The 16193-nt window shown below is 38.1% G+C and overlaps 1 protein-coding gene across 1 annotated transcript in view; it reads right to left on the bottom strand.

Annotated features, from left to right (window-relative positions):
• Positions 1–7229, bottom strand: part of ablim3 (actin binding LIM protein family, member 3) — a 45820-nt gene extending 38591 nt beyond the window's left edge. The window contains exons 1-2 of the mRNA XM_060885736.1: positions 6775–7229; positions 965–1105 (exon numbers count right to left, since the gene is read on the bottom strand). Of these exons, the coding sequence (XP_060741719.1) occupies positions 965–1105; positions 6775–6781 (148 nt within the window). The 5' untranslated portion in view covers positions 6782–7229. The remainder of the gene's footprint in view (positions 1–964; positions 1106–6774) is intronic.
• Positions 7230–16193: the final 8964 nt, after the last annotated feature.

Genomic DNA, 16193 nt, shown 5'->3' on the forward strand with positions numbered 1-16193 from the left:
CACAATAAAAGAAGTTGTAATCTACCAACTAATTCCCAATTTGATTGTTTTCATACTTAACCAAATATATATTGAATAACATTACATTGGACAAAATTCAACCTGAGGAACATTTTATTTTAGGTGATCTGAAGGCTTTAAAAATGTCAGTGTGCATTATTCTCATTCATGAGATAGGTCTTATTCAGTTTCAAAATTTTTGAATTCTTGACCACTACAAAAACCAAAATAAAATAATGTTATGGCTGAGACTATGGAGCATCACCATGCTGGTGTGTGGCAGGGGGAAGAGCAGATGATCTCATTATTCAACAGGTCCCTGCTTCAGACAGCCTGGGAGACAAGACACAAACAAACACTATGGCAGTCCCAGGAGCACAGCCAAGGGTAAAATTGTTATTTAAACATCTACTCACTCAAAGTAAAGAGCTAATAAGTTGCAAGTATTGTATTATCTTATAAAGATTTACAATCAGTGGCTAAATAAAAACTGTGAAAGTGCATTATAACCTGCAATACCTGTAGCTAATAAAAGCTGCCTTTGAGGTTAAAAAAAAGGGGGGGGACTTGTTTGTTTGGCTCAGTTTCTCTAATAAACACTCTCTAATAGACATTTTGAACATCGCAAACTGAGAGTAACAAACTGAATTAAGAATTCAATTACTTTTTCAGTTGCTGTGTTATTTGCACTCACATCCTACGTAAACAGATAACAGTGGGGGATCCTCAACATGTGAATTAGTCTATTTGTGCAGACCCCCGAAAATCTTTATGCTGGTTTTATCATTGTTTACTGATTCTTATGCATGACATGTTTTTTTAATATAAATTTTGCAAAGGTTTTCCTGTAAAAAAAAAAAAAAAAGATATATGGTAAAGGTTAATAGGACAATTGCAAATAGGGGACCAAACATAAGGGTTAATAAAACACTTAAAAGCATACAGTACAGTAACAACTCCTTACCTTGGCAGGTGAAACATTTAACATGGAAGTGGATGCTCTGCACTCGCACAACCTCTCCTTTACACACCTCTCTGCAGCGAAAGCAGCAGATAGGTCCAGTGCTGCACTCGCTGCCATAACAGCTCAGCTGATGAGGTACTGCTGGGAACAATATAGATGCCACACTAAGTAACTTCTTGAAAAATTTAAGGTTAAAGAAGAAAAGGTACTAAAGGAAAAGACTCATGTGTGTCTTTAAGGCCTTGGCTAGTACAATAAGTGTGAGATTTTGGGCCTGAGGCAAAAATCTTTTTCTCCTTTGTTATATTAATGAAAAAAGATTCTGTGCTGATTTCTATTCTATTAAAATGCATCACAGGCACTCAAACCTTCTGCCAATTATCAATTATTGTGAAACCACATGTCTAATAGTGCTTTGATAAATACCCTGCTTTATCCTGTTGTAGAATTAACTTTGTGTATTTCGACATAAAAAATATAACAAATTACTGTAATGAATTGGTGTTCTATCCAATGCATTCCAGCCTTGTCCCCATGTTACAGTGAAAGGCTCCCAATCTACTGTGACCCTGACCCGGATAAGCAGGAAGAAAAACTGAGGACGGAAAGAAAACCAGCTTAGTGTCTTAGTGAGGTACTGTGCTACGAATAGATGGCAAAACAGGGTGCTATGGAATAGATTCTATATCTACATCTCTGGAACAACTGGAGGGGTGCAAACCATTCTGCCAAAAAGATATGTCCTCTCACTGGCATTCATCTGGGTTATGATCAGGTGTTTGAGTAGGCCATAGCATCACATTTACCCCATTTTCAGACAATCATTAAGAAGCCCTTCTAAAAGCCCACTACTGAAACAAACCATGTGTTATGCTCAACAAAACATTTGGCAAATTTCAACCTTTTGAAAAACACTACATTCCAATGACTCCACTGAACAATGACCCATTAATATGGTTATGCTCCCACAGAGACTCCTGCCCACATTAGGAATATACTTCTGGCAGAATCTTAGCCTGGACTCCTGCCCACATTGTTTTCTGATTTCTGTATGTGACCCATCTGTGACAATGTTAGTCAATTACTCACAAATACCACACAAATATGGACTGCTTTAATGGGTGAGAGAAGTCACAATGCTCTATAATTGTCTCTAAGTGCTACATTCATTATTGTAACATAAGTCATATAGGTATAAATTTCCTTTTATTTCCAAGTTAATCTGATACATTAATTTATTAAATATTAATTATTAATTCAATAATTAATTAATAGAAAATATTGCATATTAATTAATCGGCCAGATGCAGTTTAGGTTTTCTATAGCCTTATGTTCTTTATATACGCTTTTGTATATATTGGAATACTACACCTTATGTTTTATGGCTGTTGGTTTAAAAAAAAAAACTATATTTCAAGAATAATGTTGCAATGTTTGGAGAATAAAGTCATAATATTTTGCAAAAAAAATGGACTATTTAGAAAATAAAGTCATAATACTATGACAAAAATTGTTTGTGAGCTGAGATGAGGAAGAATTTGGTGAAGTTATATGTCTTTTTCTGAATCAGAAAATCACAGGTTTCAGACCGATTGATGATTACATTTGTCTTCATGTAGATTTGTATGAATGCTGAAAAGATTGCATTCTGATTGTGGCAGAGCTGAGTGCCTCTGACAATGAGGGAGTGTCATGCCTGGTATCCCATAGAGTGGACACATTAATGTATTGCTGTACCATACAGGCTCTAATAGATTTTAGAACTTATAGGGTTTTAGAACTTTTCTTATTTGATTGGACATTTTTTAATTAAATTTTCCACTGTAGTAGGATATATGTTAAAGAATATGTTAAGAATGAAATTAATATTAACATAAACAAGTTCATCAATACACTTCTTTATAAAGTATGGTAATTAGGCAGTGAAAATTAACAACAATTATGCAATGTAATAGCTCTCTAAGCTGATTTTATTGAGTGACACAAGGCATGTGATCTCAAAATAAATGGCATAATGTAAGAATAGGAAACGTCTTATTAAAAAAAGAGTTCTAAATCTTTTCTATTGAATAAAATAATTTGTTCGACAAATTAAGATCTGCCTTAGCATCTTTATAATTTATGCTCTCAATGTGTGTTCAAGAAACTATAAAAGATGAAGCCACTTCAGATAAGTAAGTTTAGGACTTTGGTAAAGAAGACCAATATTTAGCACAGGGCCACTGACTACCAGCCCAAGGTGTAAGGTGATAACCACTGAGCTTAAAGGACTGTAGCTATTTCTGCACTGAGCTGAGAAGACTCCAAGAAGATTACAGTCACAGAGGATTATATGAGATTGAAAGAGACACACAGCCAGACATGAAAGGGTGCATTGTAAACAAGGCAGAGCAGATTTAACTGTGTGTGCTTTATATAAAATCATGCAAAAAACATATGGCTAACTGCGTGTTCATGAAACTGTCTTAAGATTTTTATGAATAGGATACAGGAAATGTTTGCCTCTTAGTTTTCACCAGGAGTTTGTACATACCGATGGAAACACATAGAAAAGTAGAGAAGAATTGTTTCAATAAAAATAGGATTTCTGTGGCAGAATTGAAACCCATTCTCTCAATGATCACTCAAACCAGCTGACTCAAGGTCTGACAGAACGAGTTATGAGCTGTTAGATCAATGACTAGGCTTTTATTTTTATTTAATGACTATAAGTTTATTCATGGTTTGCTATTGACTTTAAAAGCAGTTGTTCAATGGGACTGACTTACCATACAGTCATACAGTAAAATATGGTTGGGAATACTGTATGTAAACAAATTAAACCTGTCAAATTCACTTTGCAACCTATACCCAGTATTAGGGCTATTCTACAAGGCAGTGTATTATGACATGAAACAGTCTCTAATCCACAGTTAGCCACATGCAATTCAAATCCCTCTGTCCATTTCCTACTGCATAATGGTCCTTTAAAATTAGAGTCTTCTGGACATTGTAGTCTGATGGCTAATTACAGACATGATTTATAAAATCCTACCCAAAATGAGTAAAATGTTTTTGATGTTACATCTAGTGCCCTCCAAAAGCTGGAACGGTCAATTCATTTTTTAAATTGCTTTTGCTATACACTGAAATCATTTGAAAACCTTTGAAAATGAAAACCTGAAAACCTTTTGGTATCTTATTTAGGAGGTGAAATGCTGAACTGTTGGTTCTGGTTGATTTGTCCAGTTTCAACCTTCCACTTTTTTTGCCTGATGAAATCTTTTGTTATATGGTTTGTGTGTTCTTTCTAAATATATTTCTCTGTAAATTGTCAGACAGAATGTTTATGTCGACTTCTAAATGTATTCTGCTGCTACCAGTAGATAATTCTTACTCCCCACTTTGGCTTCTATATTTCTGCTCTCAAAGACTTCTTTGAATGGTGGATTTTGGTACCTTCACCCATGCCTTTGGAGGTTGCTTGTGATGTCACTGCCTGTAGATTTTGGTTTTTTTTTTTGCAGCTCTCATAATTTTTCTGTTCTCAACTACTGTTGTTTCTTTTTCAAAACATTTTAATAGTGCATAGTGCCTATGCAAATGGCTTTTCACAGCTTCAAAATGGTGTGATTTTCACCCATATTCAGCTTTCTGGTCTTCAGTAAAGTTTATCCTTCTTACCAAAAAACGTCTTCACAGAAAGAACTCAGGGCTCTGATCTATTGTGTAATATTTTTCAGTGTATGGCAAAAACAATTAACCTTGCCATTCCAGTATATTTGGAGGGGAGTGTATAAACTTAAAAATGAAGGATTAAATGTTCTATCACATTAAAATGGGAAACTGTAACATAAAGCACTATCAAGACAAGTCTGTGACATTCCAGGAAAAGAAAAGAAAAGCTTATTATTATTATAACTTATAAAAGAATAAGTTATTATTCAATAAGTATCTTCTTAGGACGAGCTGTGTTAACTGTGCTTATCAACTGTGTCAGATGTGTTTTGTGCATGGATTGCATGCAATAACACTTTGAAATGACCTTCTCAGTTAATAGGGCTTGCAATTAAGTGAGTTTAATTGTTATACCCACAGCATTGCAAACATTTCTACTTAATAACATTTCTGAAAAAAAATTAACTAGAATGAAAGAAAGAAACTGGTTATGACAAAAGAAATTTGCAGGTAACTGTGCTGCATTTCTCGCATTCAGGTCATCATTCTAAATGTAGTGAAACAAAATGTTGTGTATGTGTGTTGTTTGTGATTGCTGAGTGGCAGGTATGAGAACTTGTGTCATATTCATGCTTATGGAGATACATATGAATGGTGGTTACACAGACATTCTCTTATTATAACACATAATAATAATAATAATAATAATAATAATAATAATAATAATAATAATAATAATAATAATAATAATAATAAACAGAAAAGCTTAAAGTTAATGTTATATGTGAAATAAATAACTCAATGTTTGCAAGTACTGCATTGGTTTGTCCATTGTTTTCAAGTTTGGCTTAAAAACTTGTTTGTTAAGAAGCATAAATTGTTTGTATAATGTGAGTATTTCATTATTTATTTATTTATCTATTTATCTATTTTATTTATTTAATTTTTTTCTTCACAAAATAATGTTTCACCTGCTGTGTATAAAAAGCTTCGCTGAGCTGTGAGGGAGGGAGTTTGAATCTTCGACTTATTTAGCAAAGAAAGACAGGTGAAGCAGAGAGCTAAGATTTGTCATTAATATAACCATTTGTCTATGGCATAAATAATATAAAATCAAAGTAGTAGGCTGCACAGACCAAAATCACTGGACCAAGAAGAGCTTTTCATTTGTTAGAATATTCCCTCTTTTTTGTTGCTACAATCGAAAGGCCTGGCACATTTAATTTTCATTAAGTCACAGTCACTTCAACTTCTTTTTAGAGGGAAAATGCATTAACTAGAGTAAATCTGGCAGGTGTGCTCTGGATCTGCTGCATAAACAGATACCATGTTCTCTAGTGTGTAATATGCCAGGCCATACCCTAATCAGCTAAGAATGGAATTAAGCATCTCATTATAAAAAGATGACTTGGGTCATCAGAGCAAAAAGCCAAACAGAATAGTAGAATAGTATCATTCCATACAAATACAAAAGTATATTTGGTTACTCTACCCTTTGGAGGTAGAAAGGGTGTCTTTTGAATGAATGAAACATTGTAGAGAGACTATCCTGAAAAAAATCAGATTTTTCTAGATAAAGAAAATGACAACTAAGTTAAAAATCCTCTGAAACAAACCGCCATTAATAATTAGTTCATTAATAACAATTTCTGCCTCCTTCTAGCATGGGAGAGATAAATGGTAAATCAGTGTCTCATTGACATGTGTCTTTAACTGTGGCATGGTTGTTAGTGCCAGAAGGGATGGTTTGAGTAGTTCAGAAATGCAGGACTCCTGGACTCACAAACAACAGCTTCTGGAGTTAACAAGATCATTCTTAAAATTATAATAATTTACTTTTACAGATCCTTTTTTTAAGGTAGCCCCTAAACATGGTACATGTGACACTAAAGTAGAAAAAGTTCTAAGATTAAAATAATAATAATAATAATAATAATAATAATAATAATAATAATAATAATAATAATAAAAGTATGGCAAAATGAAACCGGGGAGAAAACTCAAATACAGTTAACGAAAGCTACTAATGATGTATACTTTTCTTGCTCCCCAAAATCCCTCAGTTTATAGATTACTTCTTGTTATTCCTTTAGAGAAAGTTCATCACTCTGCAGTCTTCACACTGCAGAATGAACGCAAAGTGGGTACTCACCGCTCATTGTGCTGAGAAAATCAACATCCAATAATCCTGGGCAGTGTTTCAGCAATATTCTAGTCCAAGTTCGATAAAAGCACACGGTATGATAAGATTAACCCCGATTAAGGGTTAAACAAACAAACAAAAACCTCAGCATTTTCTATGTAAGTTGACATCCAGTCCTGTAGAAATGGAAAGACCGGGCTGTCCCCGCACTGACTAAAGCGATTTCAGCAAGCCATGTCTCCCTGTGACAGCGTTTCGTTTGTATTAAAGACAACAAACGGGCTACAATCGCCTAGTCGCGTTCCACGCAGCAGTGTTGTTATTCGCGCTGGTCACGCGCTGTAGTGGAGACAGACAGCGTACATTAGTGGGAGATGCTGCTGAGAGTGATCGCCCTCATCTCGGGCGGAGTGACGTCACACCGCACATTGGCGCTGTATAGTGGGAATGAGGAGAGCGGTGTGTGTTTCCTCAGCAGCGCCTGCAGAATGAACAGAATTACTGTGGTGCATGAAGAGCGCCGCACACCAACGTGAAGGAGGGTTGGGTTTTTGCTCGCCACTCCCAAGCATCCTTTACATACACAGCGCCCCCTCCTGCGCTGCTCGAATATATACATGCAAACATATATATATATTCATATTCATATGCATATTTTTCAGTTATGGAAGATAGAAAGCAGCATTCTGAAGCAATAAAATGGTCAGATTTGCTCCACAAGAGTGACTGATACAGTGCAAATGAACAAGTCTAAGTTTTGTAATAGACTAACCCTATAAACGATGAAAGTAATATAATACTGTCTAATAATACACTTTTATAAATAGAAATAAATACATATATAAATGTAGAACTAAATGTATATTTATAATATTTATAACACTCTAATATATAAAATAAACATAATAATATAAAAAGTAATGAGTTTACACTAAATTTAACCTTTCAGTTATCTTCAAATATTTCTTATTTATTTAGTAAGAGTGGTAATTTAATTTAGCAGAGTATTGTTTGGAGTAATAAAATAATCTGCCTCTTATGGATTTATTTTAACTTGTATTATAAGCAGTATTTATAGACCTTATGCAAGGGGACAAAAAAAAACATGTCTCGGTCTTTCTGCTTTCTTGATTTCTTTATAGTTTTTGCATTGGTTGTATGCAGAAATTGCGCTGTAATATGTAAGTTATTTAGCTTTAGTTTATGAAATGTTAATGTGTGGAATTGTGTGTTAAATAACTTACTGTATATGTATTCAGCATACCTACTTGCAAGAATGTTTGAAGCATGTTTGAAGTACAGTGTGGATGCAGGTTGTCATGTCATTCATGTGGGAGCCACACCTGATTGCACCTGTTTAATCAGTTGATGAATGAAAATCTGCCACTACACCAGACTTTCCTAGATATGATTGCTGACTTCTGGTTTAAACCAACCTAACTGTACAATTTGATACGATATTTCATCTATCACAGGTGTGTTCAATCTTTTTTCAAAGGGGCAGAAATAGACCTGATCAAATATGATAAGGGCTGTTTATTTATACCTGCACTGATCAGCCACAACATTAATGTACTGACAAGTGAATTGAATAAATTTTATTATCTCAATATGGTTATTCATTCATTCAACTTCTACCGCTTATCCGAACTACCTCGGGTCACGGGGAGCCTGTGCCTATCTCAGGCGTCATCGGGCATCAAGGCAGGATACACCCTGGACGGAGTGCCAACCCATCGCAGGGCGCACACACACACACACACTCATTCACTCACGCAATCACACACTAGGGACAATTTTCCAGAGATGCCAATCAACCTACCATGCATGTCTTTGGACCGGAAACTGGAGTACCCGGAGGAAACCCCCGAGGCACGGGGAGAACATGCAAACTCCACACACACACAAGGTGGAGGCGGGAATCGAACCCCGACCCTGGAGGTGTGAGGCGAACGTGCTAACCACTACGCCACCGTGCCCCCCCAATACGGTTATATCGTTTGTTTTATATAAGCATCATACCAAAAAATATTGTGCAATACAAAATGCTTCCCTACTCCTGATGTATAACATGTATTGTACAATGAAGTCATTAATGACTTTGCATTCATGTTTTTTGGTCAATTTCTCTTTTTTTAATTGTTATTTTATGCATGTATGGTTACAAATAGTTTTTTTATTATTTCATTATTGTATTGTATCACTGTATTCTTCAGTAAAAGAATTTCACCATATGCAATGTTAATGCATCCTTATTTCCCCACTGGATATTTCACCTAGGGCATCAAGTATGCCAGAACTGCAACTGCATTCCTCTATATAGCTTGTATACACTGGAACAAGGGCCATGATGCAACATATAACAGACTACATAAAGTGCAGTACAGTAAATATACAGTAAGCTAAAAAATGCAGAACATGGGATGTAAACTATTTTGTAGTGTAGTTGCAATAGGTATATTTGTAGCAGCAATATGATTAGCATTCCATTAAGTGTCCGTAAATACAGTGTGCATTGGTATTGAGTCTGGATTAGGGGTTTGACTCATTGGAAGGCAGCAGGGTTTTGAGGTCAGATACTGTGCACCTATCCATCTATCCATCCCTTTCCCTATCTTCTTGGCTAGGCAGTGGTGTTGAGATTCCAGGTGATGTCCTCTGTCATGTGTTCAGTCCTCTGTTATGTTTACACCAAGAAACTTGAAACTTCTGACTCTTTCCATAGTTGTTTTGTTGATGTGCAATGGTGTGTGGTTTACTCTAATCCTCCTAAAGTTGACAATTATCTATTTAGTCTTATCAATTTTAAAATTTAGTTTGTTGTCTATACACCATTCTGGGTTCACCACCTCTCTGTATGCTAATTCATCATTGTTGATGATGAGGCCCACAACTGCAGTGTCATCAGTGTTTTAAACTGTATTTTGCACAATCATGAGTCAGCAGAGTAAACAGCAGTGGACTGGGCACATAAACCCTGAGGATTGACTCATTGAGTACATTGTGCTACCGAAGCCAATCCGTATGGACTGGTATCTGACAGGCAGAAAATCTAGAATGCAGATGCAGAGGGGGTTAGTAAGACCAGCAGGTTCATATATCTTATCTGTTGTTATGAAATTATTTTCTTGAATGCTGAAACCTAGGAACAGCATTGTGTAAAAGTATGCTGCCCACTCAAAATGCGGATTTTTCAAAATTTTACTTTTGTGATATAAATAACAAACAAATTTGAATAACAGTCACTAGAAGACTTACACAATAATTAAACAAAGTGCAATAAACTCTATTATGTTTTCTGAATTACAGAACAGTTTTAAAACTAAACATGCCTGGATTTCTTTGCAGCAAAGTCATTAATGACTGCATCAAATGACAAATTCTGATAAACATTATTATTGATGCTGATGACAGTCCAGTGAGATGCTCTTGGGCCATGGTAGACCTCAAGGGTTTAATCAGCATGAGCTTTGAAAAGCTCCTCTCTACAGCGTGGCAATGCATAGTTAATCATGATGCAAAAACATGACACGTTGTCAAATCTTATGATTTTTGTTGATATCAATTTTATCAGTACTAAAATTGTATTAACTGGTAGAAATCATTGTGAAGGAGCGCATGATGGTCTCAAGTGGGTGCACGTCCGACCAAACCTGTCTATGTTACCACCTACACCAGTATGGGATTATTTTCACCAACGGAATCAGTTTGTGTGTCACTTAAACGCACATGAAGGACACCACAAAGTCTTAATTACGATTGGGAAACTGGGGATTTTGTTCGAGTTGTGTGTGTCAAAAGAAAACGGATGCGTTGTCTGTAAGCTGAGGGTAAATTTGTTGAAAAGTATTGTTTCAGAATCTGACTTAATCTATTATGTATTTAATTTATGCAGCAATGTGTAACGGTGTGTAAATAGTTAAATTGATGCATAAATGGGGACAGCGCCATCTGTTTGCTTTAAGTACTTTTAAGTGCTTGAAGTTTTGTTTTAATTCTCCATGCGGGTTCCCTTATTTCCTGCGTTCTCCATTGTGCAGGTATGTTGTAAGATGTGTTGTTGTAATGTGTTTAATGTGTTAATTAATTGGTCTAATTGAACTATGTGTTCACCGCTAGGTGGGGATGTTTACCCTCCAGTTCAACTTAGTTTAATTGAATTGTTTTTCACTGATTTTCTCAATTCATTGAAAATGTCTATTGAATACACTATACGATCACAACGCATAAAGATTTAATTGATTTAAAAAGGTTAAAAAAAAGGAACTGTTCTAAATAAAGATAATGAGTCTGTGCTGTGGAAGTTTTGTTTTAAGTGTTTTAAGTCATGTTTCTCCATGCGGGTTCCCTTATTTCCTGCGTTCTCCATTGTGCAGCTCAGCAGAAAGGACTGCCCAGGCAAGACCGTCACATTGGTGCTGTGAAGTTGTGTTGACACTGTGTTGCTTTGGGTCACGTCTTCAAACAAGTTGTTAAGAAGTTGCTGTGCTGCTGCGATCTGGTAGCATCCATCATCGGTTGAACAGCTCATCGTTGGTTCACAGCCTTCCTTAAGGGACTCCTTGCTTTATCCTTTTTCAGTTCATTGGACATTTCACTCTGATTATTAATATTGAGTTTGTTTATTTGTGTGCGTACACTTTGTAATGAGTAACAGCAATAGATATTTGTATGACCAATTTACTCCTAGTCCAGTGGGCAGAGGGGTTTTAGGTGTACCCATTCCCTTTTCAATGGACAGCCCCAATAGTGATAGTAGACCTGGTATCACCAGGAGGGTGTGCACAGAGTGTGATGTAGCGGACATGCAGTCAAATGTCAATCTTAATCCTAGTCAAGTGATCACGTCAACACCTAATGCTGAACATGGCGTTCCTGATATGTTAGGGCAAATGAGTTCAATTGTCCTTCAGATTGGTCAACAGTTAGCAGACAATATTATATCTCATCTTAGTCCTTTTTTCACACACTGATGATAATAAGGCTACCAGCTCTTCAAGCATTTCAAATTTGTCACAAAACCATGTAATCCATCACAGAAAAGTCAAGGAGCCTCCTTCATTCAGAGGGGACGGTTCTGACACAATTGAAATTGAAGAATGGGAAGATCTGATGAGGACATTTGTCAAAAAGAGAGACATGAGTGCTGATGAACATGTAGAGGAGATCCTTGTACACCTGCGTGGTAGAGCAAAAGATGTGATCAGGAACTGCGACTCCTCCACTTCTGTCTGCCTTAATTCTGTCTACAGTCTGCTCCGTAAACATTTTAGCTGTAATTACTACTCCCTTGTCCCTCATGCTGATTTTTACACTACCTTGCCAGAGGAGGATGAGAATCCATACAACTACTGGCTGAGACTCAACAAAGCAGCAGATGTTGCTTCAGAATGCCTGCGAGAGCAAGATAAAATGCTTGACAAGCCCAGTGTTGAAATAGTGCACATGTTTATCAGACACTGCCCCAGTAAAGACTTAGCCTTAACCTTCAGGTCCAAACCAATTGACAAGTGGTCAGCGCATGAAGTACAGGCTGTACTTAATGACTACCAATCTGATGTGTCTTTCAATGCCACGAGAGCAGTGCATCAAAGCCAAAGTGAAAGAGTTTCAGTCAACAAGATTGGTGTTAGCACAGTTCCGTTGCCTACTCCCACGGTGTGCGAACAACAAAAAAAAAGACACAGATTTCTCTGCTCTTGAAAAGGTCATTGGCATGCTTGAGAAGGTCCTGCTGACCAATACCAACCGTCCTCAGTCTCATCCTACTGTAAATACCAGCCTTATAACAGACTCCCTAGGGTTGAAGGTTTGGATGCTTTGCCGTGTGCTACTGTATCTGCAGTGATGATGCTCATTCTGCCTTAACACATTGCCATGAGCACAGACTATGTTTTCAGTGTCAGTCTCCAGGTCACTCCAGACGTTTCTGCCCTAAGAGAAGATGAGAACCACCTCAGCCCACACAGGAAAACTAACAGGTCTGTGTGTAAGGGAGGTTAGCACAGACCAGGTTGATAACCCTCCATCTTTGATACACAAGATAACAAGTCTGTATATGAGCAGTACAATCCTAGTATCTCACCTGATAAAACTGCCATTTTTCAAGTAATACAAAGAGTCCCCAGAGCTGATTCATTATTTTACACGAATGTATCCGTGGAAAATGGCCCATCTTTCACTGCATTACATTGACAGCGGTTCAATGGCCTGCACTCTCAGTGAGGCAGCTGAAGCAAGATTGTTGGAAAGCCTTTCTAAGTTGCCAAAGTGTCCTGCCGATGATGTTGTGATTATTGGATGTGGTGGTCATCGAGTCACTCCAACAGCGATGTACTGTATGATCTGTCTGTCTGTGTTTATGCATGTAAAATGTTAATACTGGTGCTAGTTGTCCCAGGCCAGGTGGATGAGATGATCTTGGGCAGTAACGCCATCAAAAGCCTGCTGTCTTTGCTAAAGCATACAGATGATTACTGGAAATTGGTCTCACTACCAAGTGGTAGTGGAGAGAGTGAGAGTTTAGAGTTCATTTCCTTAATGTCCAACACACAGAGATGGAGAGGCGATCATGTTCCTGAAAAAGTTGGAACTGTTAAGCTCAAGCACAGTGTGATGCTTCAACCATCTTGTGTGGGGCAAGCTTCCTGCCAACACTGCAATGTCTGTGGGTAGTAAAGTGCTTGTGGAACCTACCCACTCCAAATCTGGCTCTAAGCAGATCATGGTAGGCTGAGTCATTACACCTTTGTGGGGCGATGGTTGGATACCAGTGAAAGTAATAAATCCCACTAACAGTGTGTTGACATTAAGAAGAAATGCAAAGATCGCGGATGTTTCTCCATGTGTTGCTGTTGAAGATCTTCCAGAATGTGAGCAAATTAAGTCTCAAGTTCAACACTTTCAACATGAGTATGGTCCCCAGGAATCTGAAGATGAGATGGCACGAATCTTAAATGACTTGGGACTGAGAGACCTAGATCTGGCAGCATGTGAAGTGTCTTCTTCTTGGAAAATGAAATTACTCCATCTCATCAAGAAATACGAGTCCATATTTTCTAGGAACAAGATGGATTGTGGCGAAGCCAAAGATTTTGTACATCGGATCCGCTTAGTGGATGACAAACCCTTTCGTCTCCCCTACCGTCATGTACCTCCAGGCCATTATGAGAAACTGAGAGTAGCATTGAATGAAATGGAAGAGAAAGGTACTATCAGAAAATCAAATAGTGAGTATGCTTCTCCTCTCGTTCTGGTGTGGAAAAAGAATGGTGATCTGAGGATCTGTACCGATTTTCGATGGTTGAACGCCAGAACAGTAAAAGATGCCCATCCTCTACCACACCAGTCAGACGCCTTAGCTGCTCTAGGGGGAAATGCTTTCTTCTCGACTATGGACCTTACCTCAGGCTTCTATAATGTTCCTTTGCACAAGGACGATAGGAAATACACTGCATTCTCGTCTCCATTTGGATTGCATGAATATACAGTAACAGGATGCCGCAGGGTCTCTGTAAATAGCCCGGCTACATTCATGCGTATGATGATGTCAATCTTTGGTGACAAGAATTTCACAAGTTTGTTGTGCTACCTTGATGATCTCATGCTCATCTCATTGCTCCCAATGAGCAGGTTGCACTTGAAAGGCTGGAGATGGTTTTCTCGAGACTCAAGGCCCACAATCTCAAGCTCTCTCCAAAAAAATGCCATTTCTTGAGAAAGTCAGTCAAGTTTCTTGGCCATGTAATTTGTGAAGATGGTGTTAAAACAGACCCTGGGAAAATAAAGGCCGTTACGGATGTTAAAGTGGCTGACTTGATGGACTCTGATGGAGTCACTCCATGCCACAGAAAAATCAGTTCGTTCGTAGATATGGTATTATACTACCAACATTTTATAGAGAGATGTTCAGCCAAAGCCAGGCCTTTGTTCGAGCTTGTCTCCAAAACAGACACAAAGGGCTCTAGAGGCAGGAGAAAGAAGCCCAACCCAAAAGCTGTGTGTTTAAAACTCTCACCAACAGACTGGATGGACAAATGTCAGAAAGCGTTTGACACCTTGAAAGAGGATCTTCTCTCAAGCGTAACGCTGGCTCACCCGAACTTCGAACGGGACTGGGTGCTGTTCTTTCCCAGATCCCAGAGGGTGGCACTTTGGCCAGGCCAGTTGCATTTGCTAGCAAGACACTATCACGTTCTCAGATGAATTACCCAGCTCACAGGCTAGAATTCCTCGGACTTAAATGGGCGATATGTGACAAGTTCCATTATTGGTTGAAGGGACGTCACTTTATAACTTGGAAGGATAATAATCCCCTCACCTACATACTCACGAAGCCAAGACTCGATGCCTGCGAGCAACGCTGGGTTGCTAAGCTTGCTTCCTTCAGCTTCGACCTGAAATATGTGCCAGGTTCTAAGAACATAGTTGCGGACGCGTTGAGCAGGGAACCCTTTGTCCAATCCAGTGTAAGCCATCGCCTCATGACTGAACCTTACCATCAGATTCTTACATATCAGATTCTTTCCGGCTTACCACTAACTGCCAAGTATTGAGTCCTGCTGACAATTCTTCTGGAGCGACTGGAGTTTGCAGTCCATGTCAGACAACTGCAAGTGCAAGTGCTTTGAGTTCACAGGATGTTGCTGCTGTATTGGACGCGCATTGTTCTGGTGGTGTAGGATGATTCATGGGTGCAGAATCCGTTCCACACTTACTTGAGGTGGACCAGACTGCTACGTTCAATGTGAGCACACTCTCAGATGCACAAGAACAGGACACCGCTGTGAGTAGAGCACTCTTTTATGTTCGGAGACATCGACGTCCTGACAAGCGTGAATGTGCTAGTGAACCTCGTACTAGTGTTAATTTCGTCAGACGAGACGAGACGAAATATGTTCAACAACCTTTTTTTTCATGACTAAGATGAGACGATGACAAGACTGCACCACTGTCCAAAAACGCTGACTAAGACTAAATTAACATGCATTATTTTTGACAAAAAAAGACGAGACGAAAATGTTTTGTATAAAATAAAAACTAAGATAAAATCTCTCTTAATTTCTACGCCTTTAAAATATTCACTACGAGTTCACGGCTTCGCGCTGTTGCTCAAGTTATCCTGGATCCCGCTTATTACATTGCTACCTACCAAATAAATCGATAATTTGACTCAAAATGATGATTTAAAAAGAAGTTTATTGATTTAAAAACATTGTATTGTTTCCGCTAAAGAAAATAGTGCGCTCCGTCTCTACGGTTAGAATCCTGTGTGTCCATGGCAACGCTCTGTTTTTCATGGCAACGGTGTGTTATAGTTCGCAGCGGTCTGTTATCAAGAAATAAAATAGTGTGTGCGTAGAAAGAATTCGTCCATACGCCGCTCAAAAAAAAATCCTGAGCACAAGTCCACCCTAGGCCTAGGCAGG

The sequence above is a fragment of the Tachysurus vachellii genome, chromosome 13 (genome assembly GCF_030014155.1).
Source record: "Tachysurus vachellii isolate PV-2020 chromosome 13, HZAU_Pvac_v1, whole genome shotgun sequence".
Lineage (NCBI taxonomy): Eukaryota > Metazoa > Chordata > Actinopteri > Siluriformes > Bagridae > Tachysurus > Tachysurus vachellii.